Genomic DNA, 20,673 nt, shown 5'->3' with positions numbered 1-20,673 from the left:
CATGTCCTCTTCGGGAGGTGTTAACTTCAAAGCCTGGCTCTGCTTATTCCTTCTGAGCACAGAGGTTAATTACATGCACTGGCAGGAGTGGACACCTAAATCACCCCTTCGAACGCTGCTCTCTGCTCTTTCCTTTTCCTCTGCTCTGGGTGCTTCTGAGCTGCACGGTGTCATTAGCACAGGGCTGCTCCGGCAGCCTGAGCTCATCCCTCTCCTTGGTGTCCAGGAGCTGCTGGCTTACAGAGCATGGGGCGATGAAGGGTTGAGTACACCTACAGCGATGCCAAATGTTGCATTTTGGTGTTCGCTGTGGGTTGAGTTTGGTTTTTGGGAGGATCAGCAGCTTCCCCTGCTCCGTGCCTAAGGGAAGTCCCCACTGTCTCCCTGTGGCCGCAGCCCTGGGAGCAGAGCCGTGCGGGTGCCTGGCAGTCACAGCCTACCAGGGATTTGGCCCAGGGATTTGGTCTCAGGGATTGCTGAGGCACAGCTTGCAGGCAGTTCATTCCCATGCCGTTTCCCGTTCGTTTGGGGCTGCTTCCCTGAGGTCCCCTCACGTCCCCGTGCAGGAGGAAGGGACTTCCACGCACTGAGTTGCACAAGATGCAGTGCCCTCCGCCCTGCTCTGGGCTGTGGGGATCTGTCCTCACTTTGTTTGCTTTGGATTTCAAGAGAAGGACGAACTCCTCCCTCTCCAGATCGATCTGTTTGGTTTCGAGCAAAGTCTCAATGGTTTGATCTCCAGATCTGCCCTTCCTGCGGGGTTATGGATGTGTGGGGCAAGGATGGGGTGAGCAGAGCACGAGAGTGTGGGCTGCCTGTGGTGAGAGGGTGGGACTCGGGGTGTGAGTGCTGGGCTTGGCATGAGCAGCTGCAGTGCTCCAGCCTGCCCAGTATCTGTGGTCGGCTCGTGTGGATCCTCATCTTGGCTTGCACATCAGCTATGGGGAGGCTGCTGTGCGCCCAGGCTGCCTCCCGCGGGGGCACTGCAGACCCCTTGGTTACAGCTGCTGGTGCACACTCGTGTTCTGCTCTTGGATGCTTTTTGTGGTGCTTCCTCTGCACTCCTGCTCTGCGCTTCCCTTTTCCCACGGCCATCCGATCTGCCCGCCCGGAGCGCGCGGCCCTTCGGGGCACTGCCCTCACTGACAGCGTGTGCCTCTCGCTGGTGCCGTGCCCAACGTAGCGAGGTGGATGTGAGTTATTTCCGTGCTGCTGGAGCTGTGATCTGGCTGGAGGCAGGGCTGCGAGCTGCCCATGGGAGCCCACGAGGACCGGTGGGAGTGATGCTGTCGTTTATGGGCTCTGTTCCCCCCCCAGGGTAGAACTGAAGCTTTGTGCCAGTGTGGCGTTGCTCAGATGCTCATTTTGGGGCTGGACCTGGTGCAAACAGGTGGTTGGGTCCTCTCCTTCCAGAGAAGGCTGTCCAACGGAGGACAGGCAAGCTCTGCTCCAGCTGCACGGCAGCAAAACCAGCGTAAGTGGAGGAGAGAGGAAACTGCAGCTGTTTTCCTCCTGCCTTGCCCCATGCTTCTGCCTGCCCTGCTTTGTTCCTGCTCGCATGAAGAAGCAGGGGAGCGGCGTGCAAAATGGAGCGAGGAGCGTGGGGCAGCGCGGAGTGACGTGCGGCGGAATGGGGAACTGGGTCAGAAGAAGCAGCAGTGCTGTGAATTCAGCAGTTCCCATCCTCTGCATCGGGGAGGGGGGGGATGAGCCTCGGTTTCCTTCCCCCTCAGTGGGAAGGGGTGAGGGCTCCGTCGGTTGCTGATGTGCTGCGGGGCAGAAGCTGATGTAATTCTTCAAGGCTCTGCTTTTTCCAGTTGGCAGAACTACTGCCCAGCGCTGTCACCGTGAGGCTCTGTGGCATCAGATGTTGAATCTTTGCTTTGTTTCCCAAAGTTAACGGTTGCACTGTGCAGATAGTGAGAATTCAGGTGAGGATGGTCTCTCCTGGTTATTCTTAAGCTGTTCAATTTGGGTGAGGTTGTCAGTTTGTGTGCTAGGTTGTAACAGTGAAGAACTACCACCATAGCACAGCGTGGGGACTTTTGTTTGTAGGAGCATTCTCCCTGGCAAGGGAAATGCATATCCAAGTGCCTGTCCAAGCAAGTTATCACGCAGACTTCTTTCCCCTCCAAGGTTATGCACCAATCCAGCTATCAAGTTTATTGGCCTGGGAGGAATCTTGCTGCAGTGCTCCGGACATCAAAGCAATCTGCAGCCCCTTTGTTCCGGGGTGGTGCCAGGGAGAGGTGGCTCTGGTACCTGCAGGTGCAGGTGGGTGCTGCTGGGCTGCCTGCCCTGTGTTGGAGGTCACCTCGTTCCACCCTGGCTCCCAATAGAGCAGGATGTGCTGCCAGGTTGGGCGAGAGGTTGAGGCTGGTGTGTCCTCCAGGCTGCAACTTGCCAGGAAGGGAGCGTGCCACTTTGCCAGCCAGGTGTTGTGGTTTAGGAATGGGTCAGGCTGAGCACCTCCAGCTGCTGCCATCCAGTCCTTGGGATGTGCGGGACGCTCCCACTGCAAAGGAAGATTGAAGCCTGAAAAGGGTTTGCTTCTCACCTAGACTGCAGAATTCTGATGCACTGAGGTGGTTGTTCAGGGTCTAGTAGCACCTCACTGCGTATTGTTAAGTAAGCAGTTCGGTTCCTGTGGTTCCTGATGGACCAAAAGAGATCAGCTCTGGTATTAAGATACAGCTGTGGGCTCTGAGTTTTATGCTCCCCGCTGTCCTGATGCTGGGGAGCCAGAATTTGGGTGAGCTCTGCCTCTGGGGAGAGCTGCAGAACTGGTGATGTTTAGGACACAACGCACCTAACTTCATGGTGAATGGGTTCAGCTGGAGGTGGTCTTAGAGCTGGTTTGTCTTACAGCTGGGGAGCCCACACCCCAGGCCAAGGGCTTTTTCTTCCCTCACCCACTGCCTTGCTGTGCTCTTGTCCCCGGGCAGCGCGTGGTGTTGTTTGATCATTGTGTGTTCCGTGCTCCCTCTGGCAGAGGGGGAGGCCTTGGGGATCCTTCCTGCAGCTCGTGCTCCTGTTTAATGCTCTTCTTCTGCAGTGTGGTCTCCTTGACTTGAGCACAGGCTGCAGTTGGTGTCTTCATAAATATTCCGGCTCATAAATGCAGCCTGATAGCGGCTAACTATCATTATTTTGAATAGGTCTCTGAAGACTCATTGTGACAATTTTGTAGGGGCTTAATTTAAACGGAACAGCTTTCTGTTGTGTCTTAATGTGAATGAGGAGAGCGTTTACCTTCCTTGTTATTCTGTAGGTAAACGAAGGCACGTGCTCCTTCTGCAAGAACTTTGGGGCCGCTTTGGGTTTGTGCGCCATAGAGCAGCAAATCCCAGAGCATCGCACCAAGCTGCACACGCTGGAGTTGGGTTGGGATTTGTGGCACCGCTGGTGCTGAGTTTGGTCGTCTGATGCTGTAGACCACGTTATAGCTGCGGCCGTACCTTTTGCTGCTGGATTCTTTGAGTCCTGCTAGCTCTTTGGGGAGGTGCTGCCGGGCTGAGTGCTTGGGGTGGGCTCTACTGGTGCATGGATGTGTGCAATAATGGCCTTCTCGTTTTGTTTCCACAGAAATGGAAGCGGTTTGGAATTTGCAGAAGCAAGGTAAGGATATGGGAGGGAATGACGGCCGCCCCATCCTCACATGCTGGTTGTGTCGCTGTCCAGCGGCGCTTGGTCCTGTTTGCATCTCCTTGGGTTTGTCCATGTTGGGTCTCAGAGCCAGGACAGGCAGCAGTGCTGGGAGCCTAAAGAAAGCGATTCGAATGAGTCTGTTGCATGTCCATGCTGTAATCATTCTGTATTTCTGCTGTTGGGCTCAAGAATCAGCATTAGATTCTGTACGTCCCCCTAGTTCATCTGCAAACACATCATGGGGAGGATGCAGGAGGAGGCCCTGTGCCTCAGGTCCTGGGAGGCACTCGTCAAAAACTGAGGGTTTTTGCTTCCTTTCCAGATCCCAAAAGGATAATCACCTACGACGAAGCCATGGATCACCCGGATCAATGAAGGTAGCAAGACAAGACTGCCTGTTATAACCTTTCTGCAGCATTTGTGCTGTCCGTGGGGGACAAAAGGCTTTTATGCTCCTTCTAAATCTTCAGTGCAGCAGAGGAACCGTAATTAGAATCACAGGATAATATATACAAATATATAATATAGTTATTTAAAAATGGCGACTGAAAGTAATTAGACTTCTTAAGGAATCGGAAAAATTATTTCAACGAGACTACACACGTGATTATTTAATCTCCGGTACTGAATAGATTTTTTTTTCCATTATTTTTGTTTTGTTTTGTTTTTGTTTAAAGAGTGAATGCAAGTGATTAACGAATACAGACTCAATTTGCAAGCCCGGTTCTAAAGTTCCCGCTGTCGTCTGCATGGGCAACAGCAACCCACTGGAGAGGCATTTCCACCTGATGAGGTCTCTGTCTCTTGTTCTGTGACTGTAATGACACACTAACCACAGGGAAATCAGGATGATCCACCATCCTTCATCTCCCCTTCCCCTTTTTGGTTTTTTTTTTTTTTTTTTTTTTTTTTTTTTGTTTTATCTTTTTTTTTTCCTGTTTTGTTTTCCATTGAACGCTGGAGAAACACCTTGAAGTTTGCAGACTTCTTTTGTTTTTTTTTCTTTTTTCTTTTTTCTTTCCAGAGAATTCTAAACGCATGTTTTGCCAGGAGTAAAGCAGCCAGCCCTATTCTGGGAAATTTGTCTTAAAGCATCATTCTTTTGGGGGGAAAAACGGTCATACTGCAGTTCTAGGATGCATGGTGAAGTCACACCGTTGACCTGGCTCCGGTTACACCTTGGACTATTGCAACTGAAGAGTTGTTCTGTTTTAAAAGACAACATGGAAAACTGAGTAATTGGTTTAGGCATTTAATATGGTTTAAAAAAAAATAGAAAAAAAAAAAACCAACAAACACCACTGTTCCCACAGTTTAATGCCATTGTATAACTGGGAGCAAAAAAAAAAAAAACAGCAAAAAAAAAAAAAAAAGGAAAAAAAAAAGGAAAAAAAAATCTCTTGCTTTCAACCGTAGGTGCTTCATATTTGCTGTGTCTGTCTCCTAACACTAAATATGCTGGATTTTTTTTCCCATTTTCATTGATAAAACTGAGTCAGATTTCAATGATAAAACTGAGATAGAATCGAGTTCTGCTAACTCTCACCCTTACGAAATTGGTTTGGTTTGGTTCTCTTAAAAAATTGGAAAATGAAAAAAAAAAAAAAAAAAAAAAAGAAGGAAAAATGGGAATTTGAATCCTCCTCGATTTGTCCATAGAACGCCAATGGCCGGGCTTCCTGCACCTGCCCTTGGAAATGCTCTTTTATATTTTAATGTAGTCTGTGTATTTCCGGGCTCTGCTTCTAATGATCTCTTAATAAAAGTATATTTTATTACCAAAAAAAAAAAAAAGAGGACTTAGGAATGAAAATAATTTAAAAAGAAAAAAAAAAAAGAAAAAAAGAAAAGAAAAAAAAAAAGGAAAAAAAAAAAAGAAAAGAAATCCAACCAGAAGGAGAGCTTTCAGGCAGTGGTGCTGTGTAACCCGCTCTGTCCCATCGCAGCACGTCCCGGCCATCCAGGCTGGTGGTTCCTGGGTTGGTGAAGGTGGAAAGGTGGAAGTGCCCTGGGTCCAACTGAGGGCACCAGAGGGCTGTTCTCCAACCAGTCTGGATCCCCGGGGGCATTACAGGAAGCAGAGAAGCCCAAAGCTTTTGCCTACCCCTTGTGCTTAGATTTATCCGCTTTTGTTTCGTTTTGTTTTGAACTACGAGTATGTAGCATGCGTTTTTGTTTTTTTTTTTAATTGCTTTTGTTCTTTTAATGAGATTGTTCCTGGATGAAGCGCTGAGGTTCACGGTGGGACGATGGAACTGAATTCTGTACCTTTTGTAAGACCGCTAGCTTTCTGCAATGCTTAGTTTTACAAGTTTGACTACGGATTGCCTACTCCATTTATGTATACAGTACTATACAGTGCCGTACCCGGTATGGTGCTATATAGTAGTGATGTTCTGTACCAGTCCAAGGTCTGAAATCTGTGGTTGGCCAGTCGCAAATAGTTCTGTTTCACCTATAACCTGTATCACCTTTGCGGGTGTGTGTGACTTGCGGATGTACAACATGTTTACAGATGTGCCCTGCATCTAGTCCTCCTCTGTTCCTATTCGAATTCTGTTGAGTCTCCCAACTGCTTGCCAAAAGTGGGAATTGCCTCTGGCTCTGCTGCAAAAGGGCCAGGGCATTCCTGAGCTTTAAAGCGTTGAACAAACTGGATAATGGGGCTGGGAGGGGTAAGGAAGAAGAAATCTTTTATTATTATTATTATTATTATTACTATTATTATTTACAAAATGAAAAGCAAAGTGTTTGCAAAGGCTGTTTGCAAAGCTTCCAGTTTGTTTTACTGGCTTTAAGGCTCTGCTGTGTATTTATTTGCCTTGTGTAGTCACTTGTCGCCTTAAGGGCTGGGTTCCATTAAAAAACACAAAACCAAGACCTGTTTCGCTCCCTGGGGCGTCGAGCCTAGAAATAAATACATGTGTGTGGCCCCTTACCCCAGCCCCGTCTGCCTTCTGGGTAGAAGCTCAGAAAGAAGCACGGGCCCAGCATTGGGTTGGTTGGGTTGAGTTGAGTTGGGTTACGTTGAGTTGCGTTGCGTTGTGTTGGGTTACATTGAGTTGCGTTGGGTTGGTTGGGTCCTTCTGACATTCTCTCTCTTGGCCCCATGCTGTCGGTGGTACCGATGCACAACCACCACCTTTCCTGCTGTATCCCTGACCATCCTCTCTCCTACCACCCCTCTGGTTGTCCGGCTGTCCTCCCAGCACCTGCTGAGCACTAGGCAGATAGGAGCTCCTCTTGGAGCTCTTGTAGCTCTGGCTTGCTGATGAAGGGCCGCGGGGCAGGCAGGCATTGCCCCAAGACACACAGGGCTGCAGAGGAAGCTCCCTCTGTGCTTCGTGTAACTCGCCCTGTCCATCTTCAGTCCTCCCTGTGTCCTCACACAATTCTTTGCTGAGCACTTATTAAAAATATCTTAAGATTTAATCTGTTTTCTGATTATTTTTGTGTAAACGTTTAAAAAAAAAAAAAAGGAAAATTGAGAAAATTGAGCTGTGACTAATTTTAGCACATTTAAATAATGCTAAAGTGTTACTGATGAGACTCCTGGTTGGTTGGTTGGATTCAGAGTATTAGTACTGTAGCATAAACCAAATACAGCCCAGTGGGGCGAGCGCGTGTGGGGCTGGGGCTGCTGGTGCTGGCGTCACGCGAGCGTGTGTTTATTTGTGCCATTGCTTTTGTTACACTGAGCAGAGTGAGCTTAAAACCCTTATGTATGTGTAGTGTTGGAAAGCAGCTCTAAGGGTGAGATGGTGACCTCCTTCTTGTAGAGATGAGGATACTAATTCAGGTTAGGGCTGCTTTCACGTCTCGGTTCTCATGATGGGTGCCCCGAGTCCTTTCCACCTGGTTCCCTTGCAAGATTTGTTATTGACATGAGCAATGGAAGGGTGTACAAGCCTGTGGGTATCTCTGGTGCACACTGGAGCTTGGTGATTCCCCACGTCTCCAGCAAGTCCTGCAGGTGTCCGTTGAGCAAAGTCTTGGTCATGTGCCACTAAGCGGTCCCCACACTTGGTGGTGATGGCTTGAGGAGGGCTCAGAGCTGCTCCTCCAGCAGCAGCACGAGGACCTGCAGCCCCTTGGGCCCCCTGCCCCTTGGTGCTCCGTTTTCTATGCCTGTTTGCTGGGTCAGCAGCGCTGTGGTGTTGAGGTTCGGTTGGGTTGGTTGTTGTAAACTCTCCTCCGTTATCTGTGAAATCCAAACTCTTCAGTTTCTGGGATCTGTGTGCTGGCGTGGCCAGCTCCGGCGCGTGGTTTCTGTTGCTCACCATCACCTTTTCTGTCCTGTCAGCCCTGCTGTTTGCCTTTCCCAGATGCTGTGAGCTTTGAAACGCAGCAGAAACCAATTCCTGCTAGATCCCAGCCGTGCTGCTCTGTGATGGCCAGTGGTTGGCACCGGGGAGCACCAGCTGGCTCAGCCAAGGCAGGAATTGCTTCCTGCTTGGGAAAAAAATAAGTTATCTTCAAAATCATGTCTGTGATGCATGCTGTTTTACCTTGAGGAGAGCATCATCTCGGCACGTAGCATCCTTTCCCCCTGACACGGAGCTGCTTGGAGCACTGATGCTCATAGCCAGGAGCTTTCCTGCGTGCCACTTTTGCTCTCAATTTGGTGTTCTCAATGCATTGCTGCGGTGCGCGGAGCTGCCGGAGCACTGTCCTGGAGATCTGTGTGCCCTCAGCCATTTGTTTCTGTACAGAGGCTGTTTACAAGGGAGATGACTGAGGTCAGGAGGGGAGAGAACGAGGCTGAACCCAATGTAAAGCTGCTACAAAACTTCACACGGAGGTGTGAGGCTGGGAGGTGGCCGGGGAAGGAGCCCCGCGGCTTTGGCCAGCACGAGAACAAGGTTTCTGCCTTTGCACCTGCAAAACCCAGCGCAGAGAACCGAGGGGAAGGGAGCGGAAGAGCCCAATCTGCTCCACTGGCAAGAGATCCCAGAGCTTTAGGAATTTGCACAATACGTATCGCACACAGGGTAAGGCCCCGGGACCCCCCGTGCTTTGTCCGGGGGATGCCGAGCTGTATCAATCTCGACTGTTAATCAGAAAGCTTCGTATCGCGCGTCCAGAGCTCTAAAGCCATTTTGTAAGATAGCGGTGTCCCTTTTCTTACAGCCTTAGTAACCAGTAGAGTTATCTTAAAAAAAAAAAAAAAATTAAAAAAAAAAAAAAGAAAAAGGAAAAAAAAAATTAGTTCATTTCTTTCTGTGGTATGAAACTCGTGTACTGCAAACGTGTGAGCGCTGAGCAGAAGTACAAGTACTGTTTTCTTAAGAGAAACAACAAGAAACTGCTTTCCAGACGGTCTTTCCTCAGGTGCTAAATAAGGGATCCAAAAATGGATACTGCTTTAGGAGTTTGGGCTTTATTCTTAAAACACGTATTTTTTTGCTTAGGTGTCGATAAGGTATTTTAACAACAATGTTGTTGGGTTTGTTTTTAATGTAAATAAGATGACGCGTCTTTAATTTCTGGTTGATCTCCTTGTTGTCTGTGCTGAACAGTCTGATTTTCACGTTATCCTTTTGAGAAGGACCCTCCTCCCACCTCCCTCGAAGACATTTCATTCAGTGTTGCTGCGTTTGAGAGTGAGTCTCCAGCCGCTCACGGATTAATGCTGCTGCTGCTATTCGTAACCCCCCAAAATCCAGAATGTGTGATGCACTTTTGTCCCCTGAGCTCCCCGAGGAGAGCCGACCTCTCCCGTAACGCAGCCCCCTCCACGGCCCGACCCTGGTGCTGACCCACGGGGATTTCTATGCAAACGCAAAGCAAAGGAGAACTCTGACCTTGGAAGAACACTGTGCGTTTCTCTCTCTCCTTCCTCTTCTCAAGCTGCTATTGGAAGGGTCGCGCCAGCCCAGCTCCTCCTTCCTGCGTGGTGGTGATGTGGGGAAGACGCCTGGGTGCTCGGAAGGTCCGAAATCTCATTGAGCTCTTGTCTCATCGCTGGTTGTAGTGTTTTGTTTTCTATCCGAATACATCTATGGAAGGAAATCGGTCATCTCTGAAAAAGAAAAAAAAAAATCTGTCTATCTATATATATATATATCTTTTTCATGCTTTATCCCAGTGTGAAGTTGGCTAGAAGCAAAGCAGCGATGCTCGGACTGCACAGCCTTCCGCCCCAGGGGGGGTCCACGGGACTTCAGGAAGGGAGAGCCGATGCTATGGAGATCCTCACAGGAGCCCTGGCATAAGGGAAGAGTCAGGAGGGTCCGAAGGAGCATAGGAATAACGCTTTGGGATTACAAATACCGGGATTTCCCTCTGTCAGTGCCATCTTTTGCCCAGCGTTTGCTCTCTTACACACCCAGGTGTGTGCGTATCCTGAACGTGCCTTGTGTGTGTGCTCAGCCGCAGCGTGGGGCGGCGGGCAGAGGCTGTCCTACAGCTGGGACGTGTCCTTCCAAACACGACCTGTTGGCGCGGCTTCCGAGGGTCCGGGGAGGGAGGAAGAGGATCTGCTTTGCTGTTCCACAGACAGAAATGAGCGGAGGTCCAAAACCAGCCCTCCTTTGGGGTCGGGGTTCTCTGCGGCCGCCGGGGTCTCCGTGGCACAGGGCTTTGCTCCCTTCCACGTTGTGGTTCACATTACTGTGGGGTTTTTTGCCCATTTGTTCTTTTCTTAAAGGAAAAGTAAATGCGCCGTGCGTTGCCCAAGTAGAGGTGTGGAGCGTGCAGTCAGTGACTTGGGATGTGAAGCTGTGCAATTCCTGTTCCCTCACCTCTCTCCTTGCCCTCCCATGCGCTCTCCCTCAGTCTCTCTGTACTTCTGCCACTGTCAATGTGAAAGCTTGCTTGCGTTATTTTTTAGAAATGCATTTTGCACACTCGGGTTTCGCTGAAGCTCTGTGAAAAGGTTCGTTTGAAGCAGATGAATAAAGCTATGCACATGTTTTGAAAGTTTAATTTGTGTCTCATTACCAGAAGTGACTTATCTGCCCTCTTTGCATTCCCATGCTGTCGTTGCCTGCGTTATCTTCCCACCGCGGAGGGCATGATGCAAGGTGACAGCTCTTTGCTGACAGCGTAGCAGAAAACTGGCGCTTCTTCAGTTCAGTAGCCTGTCTCTCTTTGCTTTCTCTGTCTCTCTCTCTCTCTGTATATCTATATAAATATATATATTATTTTTTTATTTTAAAGAGCCTACTTTAGTAATTGGAGGGAGAGGGGCGAGCTGGCTTGCTGGGCATGCTCCGTGCCATTGGGTCAACGCATGCTCCGTGTCTCTGCACGGTGACCATGCCCTTGTGCCAGAGGAGGGCATGGAGCACTGTGGGCTGTTGGCACATGGCAGCCCTCTGCCCCTCATGCAGGGTGTTGTGCCCGCAGTGAGGGGTGTGTGTGTGTGTGCGGCAGTGGGGTAAGAGCTGCTCTTGGTTTTGTTCTCGTGAGTGACGTGTGTTGGGCTACAGGTGCCGGCTCTGCAGGCGTGTGGCTGAGCCCCTTGTGGGGAAGGCTGGAGTTGGGAGGAGGACCCCGGCACCTTTCTCCTTACGTTTCCTTCGCCATGGCAGAAACCTGTACTAACTTGACGGCTTTTTTCATACCGAACAGGGCTGCTTTTCTATCTATCTACCATCACACGTGTACTTACACACCTTCGGCAGCTTGCACGCTTCCGAAGGGCCTCAACTTGTTTACTGGGGGGACAGATGCCCCTCTCTCCCCCTCCCCAAATACTTCAGTGTTAGCAGCAGTGTAGAGAGCTGTGGGATGGAGCAGGGCCCAGCTCGGCCCCTCCTGCCCTGCCCGTAGCTCTCACATCCTTCAGTTCCCCATGTTAAAACCACCAGGGGTTGCGCTCTAGCTGCTCAGGAGCTGAGTTACCTCTGACCCGCGGAGAGGGGCAGCCCCTCTTTGTTGTCCACGTTGAAATGGTCAAGGTTGGTTTCGTTTTCTTCTCCCCTTCCCGGTCTGTTTGAATGGGTTCACACACTCGGTGTGCCCGGCTGAAACAGGAGCATTTTCCCAATGGTGAGAGGGCAGCAGTAGGAGTGAGCGTGCAACCTGCTGAGCTGCGTCTGGGGCGGGCGGAGTCACGGACTGTAAGGATAGGGAATGTCCATGAGCTGTAATGGCATGATGTATCTTTACCAATGATGTCATACTTCACACTAAATGTTTTAAAAAATAATTAAAGGAAAAAAAAAAAAAAGTTACCTGAATTTTGTTTATTCTGCACCAACAGGTCTTCAAAATTTATCCAAATTTTATTATTTTATCAGGAAAAAAAAAATTGTGTAGATCGAATACGTTAAGATGGACAATAAGTGATGTAAATCGTTGAATAAAAAAATTAAAGTTTATGGGTGTTGGTGTGTCTCTTTTTGTACTCTGAGGGAGCATCCCCTGGCCCCGAGGCACAGGGAACCCACAGTGCCCGTGGCCGTGGGGGTGTGAGCACAGGGCATGGGGCGGGATGGGGATGTGTGACTTCAACGCGCGACAGCAAACACCCATCAGGCCATTTTATCTTTTTCTTTCAGTCACATTTATTTATTGGCAGTTGTGGCAGCTGGTACCGTTTAGAAGTGTTGTTCCATCAAGCAGTTGCAGTACAAGAAGGGGTTGTTATTTCAGGAGGGGATTATTAGCACCAAAAGGGAGCCGGTGAGCTTTAGAAACCTTGCAAAGATGTGCTCAGACGTGGGGCCGGGCGCCGGGCAGCTACTGCTGGATGCGCCTGATGGACTGGATCTGGGAGGTCTGGGCGTGCGAGCCCCACTCTCTCCAGTGCTTGTAGTCTCCCCCGTGGTGGTCGGCCTCCAGGACGTACTGGTAGCCACGGTACCCAGGGTACTGGTAGCAAACCCAGCTGCAAGAAATGGAGTTGTCAGGCAGCCGTAAGGGAATGAGATACGAACGGGGCACGGGGCTGCATGCTGACGGCCTTGGCTTGTCCCCTCTGCTCAGCCCAGGCCCTGTGCCCATCACTTACGCGCCGCAGGGGATCTTCATGGAGCCCACTTCGTTGTTGGCCCAGCCCATGGCCTGCAGCGAGGGGTAGTCGTCGCTGATCTCCCACTGGCGGCCGATGAAGTTGTCTTTCTCGTAGACAGTGATCTTGGATTCCTTGTGATTCTGGGCCGGGAGAGCAGCAGACAGGGAGGTGAGGGGGGCTGAATGGTGGGGGAAGGCTTCCCCTCCCTACTGCCTGGTTTGGGGGGTTCCTGGGGCTGCTGTGGCCGATCCTGCCGTGCAGAGGGAGAGCTGGGCCCACCCTGAAGACTCGACCACCTGTACAGCCCCTGGCCTAGCAGGTTTGCCCTTCCTAACTGCAGTCCCTTGTCCTAGTGGATGTTGCCCGGGTTTCCTGGCTCGGAAAATTGAGGGTTCAGGAGCTGCTATGCAGCGCCGTGCTGCCCCTAGCCAAGTGCTGCTCCCTGCCCATGCCTGGCTCTGTGCTGGAGTAACAAAGGATGCTGCAGCACATAAAACTTCAGGGCAGCTCCTGCCCTGCCTGGAGCAATTTCTGCCCTGCAACCCACGCAATCCAGGAGTGGGGCTGCCCATGGGCACTCACAGCAGAGCAGACGGGGCGGAAGGACATCAGGCGCTCGATGTGGTAAGCATTGCTGCCGCTCCAGGCGTCCCAGCGTGGGTACTCGCCCCTCTCCAGGATGAACTGCTGCCCGCAGAAGCCGGTGTGCTCGTAACCAACCCAGCTGCAAAACAAAACAGAGCAAGGGCTGCCAGGGCTTCCTGCTGGGGGCACAGATGGAGGTGCAAGGAAAAGCATTGGGGTCTGATATCTGCCCACCAGCCCAGGTGCCGTGGAGGAAAGGAAAGCAGTGCTGGGCACAGGCAGAGCCCCCAGAAAGGATGTCACTGTGGCTGCCACCTGATGGACACTCGTCATGGCACTACAGGGACTGGGGATGGCACAGCTACAGCTGAGCTTAGCAGGGAGGCAGAGGCCGGGCTAGGGGCCAGGAGGAGGATGGCACACCACTGTACATCCCACTTGTTCACAGGGGGTATGTGAGATGCTGGGGGGTTTGAGGACTTCTTGCCTCCTTTGAGAACCAAAGTTCAGCCCTGCTCCCATCCCTGCAGTCAGCCTCCCAGTCAGCAAGGTGAGCAGCCTGAGTGGGAACACATCAACTGGAGCAGTGAGCTGATTACTGCGTGAGCGCACACGCTGCGGTAATCCCATTAGCATTACAAATCCTAAATATAGCAGCGCAAATCTATCTTGTCTGCTTCCCCAGCCCCAGCGGGATGTTTGCCACCAGGACTGCTCCTTACGCACAGCAGCTCAGAGCAGCTCAGGAGCTGTCTTGCCTGGTACAGGCAGGATTCCTGCGTGCAGGGAGAAGCCTGGCTCTGCTCCACACCCTAACAGTGACTGGGGCAGCTCAGCATGGGCTGCAGGCAGGCTCTGGTCTGGTGTGGGGGAGCCACATAGTGCTAGGAAGAGCAGGGAGCACGGCCCTGGGGTGAGAAATGGAGCTCTGAAGCAGTACTTCATAGGGTTACACAGAGGAATGGGGAGCAGGCTGAGCTCACCAGCCAAGAGCTCTCTAAGCCCTGATCCTCACTGTGTTCTTAGGCAGCATCCACGCTCGGCACAAGACAGCTGCAAACCTGGCTGCTCTCAGACTGCGGTTTTGGATGATGCCAAAAGTATTGCTGCTGTCCTCTGGCCCCGTATGCCCGGTGCCTGTGACACTGCCCAGAGCTGGCTGCCCTAGCCCAGCAGGGTGGGATCCCCATGCCTGGCTTCCCCCGGTTACAGTGCTGGCTCCAGCTCAGTGGAGTGAACCTACCTGGCCCTGTTTGCACTTGGGCACCCTTCACCCCACAAGTCTCCCACTGGGGAAGGCATTCATGCCACCAGAACCGGGTACTCACGCGCCACATTCCACCTTTAGGGAGCGAATGTTGTCGAAACCACATTCCATGATGTTTGGACAGGCTGAGGTGAACTCCATCCTCTTGCCCTGGAAGTTTTCTTGGTCATACACAGTTATCTGGAACAGAGAAGGAGCTGCCCAGTTGGGAACAGCGCGGCAGTGGTCCCAGGGGAGTTCAGCACCTCTTTGAGATGGGGTCGTGCTCCATCCAGGGAGGAGTACCAGGCACTGCTCTGGGATGTTCTGGGCACATCCCTGGGCTGGTTTGCAGCCCCTGCACCTCGTGCATCCCTGCACTGCTGGCTCCGCACTCCCTGCCTGCTGTCGGGGAGCCGCATGCCAGCCCCGCTCTGCTCCTGCTCACCCCTAAGGTCAGTTCCTGGGGCAGCAGCACCGTCCGGAGAGAGGAGTGGAGCCCTTCTGGGACGGGCAGGTGGCAGGGCTGCGGCTGGCGGTTCTCCCGGCCTCTGCTCCGAACGCTCTAGGGCAAAGAGGATTAACTGGAAAAGGGCGAGGGGGGACTCCCAGGGGCTGCGGTTGATGCCATCCTTTCCGTGTTTCAGCGGGGTTTTGCCCACTTATGTATGATTTTCCTCTCCCTCTTGGTTCCCTACATGAACTGGCCATGTCACCAGGGCTGTCACCAACACTGGCACCCTCAAGTCTGCTCTCCATACCCACCACCGCCTTCATAGCTCTCGTGCCTGCTGGTCCGTGCCCACTCTGCCTTCACCCTTAGGGGGTGGTAATGAGAGTGCGTGGCTTTTGGGGACAGCTGCCTGGTACAGCACCTCTGGTGAGGACAGGGCACGGCCAGACCAGGGCACTGCAAAGAGGACTGCCAGGGAGAACTGGCTTTGTCCTCGCCTGTTCCCCACCTCCCACCTGAGACGCAGGGCATGCGAGGACATACCTTCCATGGGCCCATGGGGACAGGCAGAGGGTTTGTCTGAGCCATCTTTGCTGCTGGAAAGGTGTCTGGAGAAGGAAGGAAAACCAATTGGTGCTGCAGAGCACCCCCTTGATCGCTCCCAATGAGACCCTCGCCAGCTGCAGAACAACCCAAGGGGCACAGTGGGGGCTCCCTCCTCCCACAGCCTGCCTTGTGCCTTGGGGGGTCTGCGAGACCCCCGTTCCCATCCACGCCTTTCCTGTGCCTCCCTTGAGCACTCCTTCCTCAAGAGCATTGAGATGGCCGTGGCTCACAGCCTGGGGTGCCAATAAGGTGCCATACCACAGCCGGGCGTGGGTCCGCCTCTAGCTACGGGGCTGTCCACCACCCGCTGTGCCAATGGGGATGTGTCACCCTCTGGGCACCTCTCCTGCCACGGGGCAGAGGAAGGGCTGCACCAGGCGGCATCGGGGCGAGCAGGGCTGGGATGGGGCAGGCCAGCCCCAGGACTCACCTAGCTCAGGCGGTACAGCTGCTTCGCCCATGTCATGTCTGCCTACTTCAGCGGCTCAGCTTTTATAGGGCGCTGCTGGCCCGGAGCCGGTGCCAGCGTTTGCAGAGCCGTCAGCACAATGCTCCCACTGGCATTGTCCTGCTGATCCCCGGAGATTTCAGCAGCTCATCCCCATGGTCCGGGCTACATTCTTGGGGGAAAAAAAAAAATAAAAGGAAAAAAAGAAAAAAAAAAAAAGATCATAACAAAAATAATCAGGGACGGCTGTTTGTACAGATAATCTTGGGCGCGAATGACTCAACAGTTTGACGCTTCTGGCATTTTCCAGGGGCAATGCAGCGCGCCGTCACGGGGCTGGCCTGGCCCGGGGGCAGGTGGGAAGCAGCACAGCACCATCTGGGGAGCATCGCTGCAGCGGGTCCCCCTGCCCCGTGTGCTGTGGGGCAGCGAGGACACCACGGTGTGGCTGTAACCTCCAGCCCTCCTCACACCATAGGAGGGATGTGGGGCAGCGGTGCGAGCTGCTGTGGGGCCTCCCGGTCCCCGCTGCTCGCTCCCAGGGCCCACAGATGATGCCAGGCCCGTGGGGGTGCTGGGCCGCCATGGGCCTCAGAGGCGCTAGGCCTCACAGTAACCATGGCAATGAGGCCTACCTAGGCCTGAAGCCCCACAGTAACCATGGCAACAAGGCCTACCTGGGCCTGAAGCCCCAGGGTAATTATGTCAATGAGGCCTACCTAGGCCCAAAGCCTTACGGTAACCATGGCAACCACGACCCGCTCCCCTTCCCAGCCAGGCAGGGGTGCCATGGTGGGTGCAGGCCAGGAGTGCCATGGCTGCTGCAGGACAGGCTGCTGGGGCTGGGAGGCAGCGTGGCAGTGAGGACTGCTGCTGCCTCAGCGCATGGCCGCCAGCACAAAGCGCCGCCCGCGTCTGACTGCCCCTTTTGTCTGCTCGGCACAAAACAAAGCGCCCTGTCAGCGCGGAACGCAGCCCGGCCTGGCGCGAGGCCTGTGGGGACCTGGCAGGGCTGGGACGGTGCCCACGGGGAGCCGGGGTGCCCCTGCTTTTAGGGGCAGGACTGGGGTGGTGCGTGGCCCCCTACATTAAGGGGGTCAGGGCAGTGGAGCAGAAATGTAGGGATGCACCGCTGAGGTCTGACTGTGACAAGGCCGCTGGTTTTGTTGCTGCATGGCAGCACATTTGGTGTGGGAGATGTCCCGCTGCTCGCAAAGGGGTCGCTGCAGGGGTGCAGACCGCAGCACGGCCGCAGCACCCCACAGCCCCCAGGCATGCCCTGGGCACAGCCCCGCAGGGCTGGCAGGCTGGCCAGGAGCTGGGTGCCACTAGAGGGAGAGCTCACCCCGAGCAGCGGCCTGCAGCCGGCGCATGCGGGCGTGCAGCGGTGTGCAGGGCTGTACGGCACCGTGCAGCCACACCACAAACAGCCCCTGGGCAAAGCCTGCGGCGGGCAGCCAGCCCCACACACCTCTGCCTGTTCCACAGCCACACCCAGTGTGCTGCTCAGGGATCCACCACTCATCCCGCTCACACTGTGACCCTCTCGGCTGAGGACAGCGGGGAGAACGGCAGTGAGAGCACCTGGGGATCCGCCACCGCCACCACCACGTTGCCAGGTCCGCCAGCAGTCTGGAACAACTGGTTTTTCTAGATCCTGGAGACTATAAAAAAAGCAGTGACCTATTTAGCAAAGCCCCATGGTGCTGTGGAACAGATGCCTCCCCCCAGCCCAGCACGGGGCCATTGCTCCCTGGAACGCCGTGCAGTACGGGATTTGCCAATGGCTGGCACAGCCCCGTGCTTAGAGAAAGCTGGTGGCATCCGGTGGGATCTTGCATGCATGTGCTGGGCTCCAGGCCGTGTTCCGTGGAGCTGTGTGGCTGTGCAGAGGTGTGCGAGGCTCCGGGAGCCCCTGCACGCTGTGAGAAGGGAGCGGAGCTGCTGCAGGGTCTGACTGATGGCCACACTGCTCTGCTCTGTGGCTGTCCAGGGGGTGGTCCCTGCTCCCTCAAAGCCCCCACAGTGCTCAGGGTGGACCTTTTTACAGCCTTTTGGGGCTTGGGCTGTGCTTAAACTCCTCTGACGTGAATGGAAGGGCACAGCAAAGCCTCACGGCTTGCTGCTGGGGGTGCTCGCTGCTGATTGTGTGCTGCCTGCAGACACCCAGCATCCCAGGGCCTCCAGCTCCATCCTCGTGCCCACACGTGGATGGTGACCCTCCCATCGCAGAATCACAGCGCTGCTCCTTGCTGGTCCTTTCCCAAAAGGAGTGCCTCAGCAGCACGCACGGCCTCATTGCCCCAACACCAAAGCAGCTCCCTGTGCCAGCTGCACGGACCCCAGCACTGCGCCCTGTGCTGACGGCGTGAGCACACCATGTGTGCGTGCCAAAGCAAGTGTGCGTGCATCCCACTGCGGGCATCGGGGGGTGTGTGTGCAACCCGCGTTGTGAACAGGTGTGCGCCCTGCAGGGTGCCCCCTCCGTGCGGGCACAACCAGCGGGCGTCCATAGAAGCGGGGAGGTGCGCACTGGGGCTGTGCGTGCACCGGGGGCACATCACGGCCCACGCACCCGCAGCGCACGCACTCGGGGCGCGTTGCCGGTGCTCACGGAGCGGGTTGCGGTCAGCACGGACACCCGCCCGCAGCCCGCACCCTCGCGCCCCTCCACGCCGTTCCACCCCGAGCCGCTCCGTGCCGTGCCGCCCCATCCCGCCCGTCCCGCGCCGCGCAGCGCCGTTCGGGGCCGCACCCGGAGCAGCGGGCGGCGCGCGCAGAGCCGGCAGTGCCCGCCCCGGTGCGGAGCCGCCCCGCCCCGCTCCGCGCCGCCGCCGCCGCCGCCGGGGCCCGGCACCGCCGCACCGCACCGCACCGCCACCGCCGGGCCCCGCTCCGCCGCCACCGCCGGGTGAGTGCCCGCCGCGCCGCGCCGCGCCGCACCGCGCCGCCTCCTCCACCGGCACCGGCACCGGGGCGGGGCCGCCGCGCCTGCACCCCCCGCGCGGGCCGGGCCGCAACGCTGTGCGCGTGTGCGCGCGTCCCCGCGTGCGCGTTTCCTCCCCCCGCGCCGCGAATGCCGCTGTTGTGCTGCGGTGCCCGCGTTGCTGCTTCCCCCCCTCCCCGCTGGGGCACCGCACCCCAAACCCCGGCGGGGTGTGACCCACAGGGGGGGCCGCCGTGTCCCCAGGGGGTGCCCCACGCGTGGGTGCTTCCCCGCACACCCCCCCGGCCTGCCACCAGCCCCCCCCGCCGCACCATTAGGGAATGACATGCTAAAGCCGTTCTCCCATCTCTCCCCGACCCAGCAGCAGCGGGGGGGGGGGGGGCTGCGGGGTGCCCGAGGGGCGGCTTTGGGGTGAGAATGGGGCTGGCAGGGCTGTGGCTGCTGCGGGGTTTGTCCCCGTGTGATTTTGCCTGGGGACCAATATACAGAGCAGGCGAGGGCTGGCAGGACACGCGTCCAGAAATAGTGCGGTTTGCAGCCGGCAAACCCTGAGATGCAGATCGTTTGGTCACCCAGCGCCGCGGCTACGCTTAGGGCAAGCACTGAAAAACGTGGGCTCACGGCACGGCCCCAGTCCCTGTGCCCACGGGGTCCCATGATGGTGGGGGATGGACCCACCCCCTGCCCTGGGCTGAGCCAGGTGTAACCGCCGTGCCGGTGCTGGACTTTGCCCGGTGACGAGCAGCGGCTGAGCCCTGTGCTGTGGGCTGGGCCCTGCTGGGGGGCACGCTGCGGCTGGGGGGGACATAGCAAAGCAGGGCCGTGCTGCAAAGTGAGGGCACAAACCGTGCAGTGACACGTGCTGCCCATGACCCGTTGCGTGGTGTGTCCCGGAGCCCGGACCCTCCTTCCCACAGCACCGGGCAGTGGGGTTTCGTAGTGCCCATGTTGTGCGGTTGCCCTGGTTTGGTGCCAGGTGCACACACCCCGTGGTGATGCATTGGAGCTCTCGGGCACAGGGCTGTGTTTGCCATCTAGCCGTGACCTCTATCGCTGTCTTCCCGCATGGGAAGTCCCAAAATCCCATTTCAGACAAAGGCTGGCAGCACGCTGTCCTCCTCATGTATCCCAGTGGTGTCCACAAGGCAGTGTGCAGAGGTTGGAAAACCCCTAAATCTCCTTGGTGTGCGGAAATCTTGTGCTAGCATCCGCCGAGGAGGCTGGGAGCTGTGGCACGGGTCTCCATTGCCATCCTCAAACTGAACACGAGTGGAGCACGGGGACCCCAAAGGGCTGCCAGCCGTGGGCTCCCACCACCAACACCACAGGGCAGGCAGCAAACTGGTGCTGCAGGTCCCTGCGTCGGGAGCGCGTTGGGCGAGATTGCGTGGCGGGGAGTGGCCCCGAGTTGCAGTGAGTGCCTCCCTCTCTGCAGGGCACCTGTGGGGCTCATGGGGGCTGAGAGCCGGGGGCCGGGGGGTCACCTTGCATTGGGGTCAGCGCATGGGGGTCATCACAGCAAGGAGCTCGCGTGCAATGCATGGGCGAAGCTGGCGCTGGCGGCCGCCTCTCCCACCCGTATCACAGCTCATGCACGCTGCCACCCGAACACACCCAGATAATCCTGCAGCGAGCTCGAGCCGAGGCAGGCAGGGCGCTGGGTGAGTGGATCGGGAGCGGGGTCAGGGCGCTGGGTGATGCAGGAGCAGGCGGTGACCTTGCGTTGCGTTGGGTGCACGCAGCAGCGCAGCTGGTCGGCGGTGCTGGCTCATTAGCG

At 55.4% G+C, this 20,673-nt stretch overlaps 2 protein-coding genes across 41 annotated transcripts in view; one reads left to right on the top strand and one right to left on the bottom strand.

Annotated features, from left to right (window-relative positions):
* The window catches only part of NUFIP2 (NUFIP2, FMR1 interacting protein 2), a 33,533-nt gene extending 21,558 nt beyond the window's left edge, over positions 1 to 11,975 (top strand). For 31 of the 32 annotated variants that reach the window (XM_046902664.1, XM_040650437.2, XM_046902657.1 and 28 more), the window contains 2 exons: positions 3,586 to 3,618; positions 3,971 to 11,975. In XM_046902664.1, the coding sequence (XP_046758620.1) occupies positions 3,586 to 3,618; positions 3,971 to 4,023 (86 nt within the window). In that variant the 3' untranslated portion in view covers positions 4,024 to 11,975. The remainder of the gene's footprint in view (positions 1 to 3,585; positions 3,619 to 3,970) is intronic. The other variant, XM_040650431.2, reaches the window with a different exon arrangement.
* CRYBA1 (crystallin beta A1) lies at positions 5,226 to 18,965 on the bottom strand. 9 transcript variants are annotated; one of them, XM_040650036.2, is made up of 9 exons: positions 18,825 to 18,965; positions 17,421 to 17,613; positions 15,932 to 16,121; positions 15,439 to 15,503; positions 14,890 to 15,006; positions 14,524 to 14,642; positions 13,193 to 13,334; positions 12,608 to 12,750; positions 5,226 to 12,484 (listed from the first exon to the last, which is right to left on the bottom strand). In XM_040650036.2, the coding sequence occupies exons 3-9, from the start codon at positions 15,960 to 15,962 to the stop codon at positions 12,337 to 12,339; spliced, it is 765 nt and encodes a 254-aa protein (XP_040505970.1). In that variant the 5' UTR covers positions 15,963 to 16,121; positions 17,421 to 17,613; positions 18,825 to 18,965; the 3' UTR covers positions 5,226 to 12,336. The 9 variants fall into 9 exon arrangements, with proteins under 9 accessions (XP_040505970.1, XP_046758257.1, XP_046758256.1 ...); XM_046902301.1 differs by having other exon boundaries at positions 17,534 to 17,613; XM_046902300.1 differs by lacking the exon at positions 18,825 to 18,965 and adding an exon at positions 18,591 to 18,689 and having other exon boundaries at positions 17,421 to 18,538.
* Positions 18,966 to 20,673: the final 1,708 nt, after the last annotated feature.

The sequence above is a fragment of the Gallus gallus genome, chromosome 19 (genome assembly GCF_016699485.2).
Source record: "Gallus gallus isolate bGalGal1 chromosome 19, bGalGal1.mat.broiler.GRCg7b, whole genome shotgun sequence".
Classification (NCBI taxonomy): domain Eukaryota; kingdom Metazoa; phylum Chordata; class Aves; order Galliformes; family Phasianidae; genus Gallus; species Gallus gallus.
This window is presented reverse-complemented; position numbering and strand designations above follow the sequence as displayed.

Excerpts from the sequence above, each read along its gene's own strand:
- CRYBA1 (XM_040650036.2), bottom strand. The coding sequence starts at position 15,962 with ATGGGCGAAGCAGCTGTACCGCCTGAGCTAG. Across the intron at positions 15,504-15,931 it reads AGCTGTACCGCCTGAGCTAG|ACACCTTTCCAGCAGCAAAG; the intron begins GTGAGTCCTGGG and ends TTCCTTCTCCAG. Across the intron at positions 12,485-12,607 it reads ATGAAGATCCCCTGCGGCGC|CTGGGTTTGCTACCAGTACC; the intron begins GTAAGTGATGGG and ends CATTTCTTGCAG.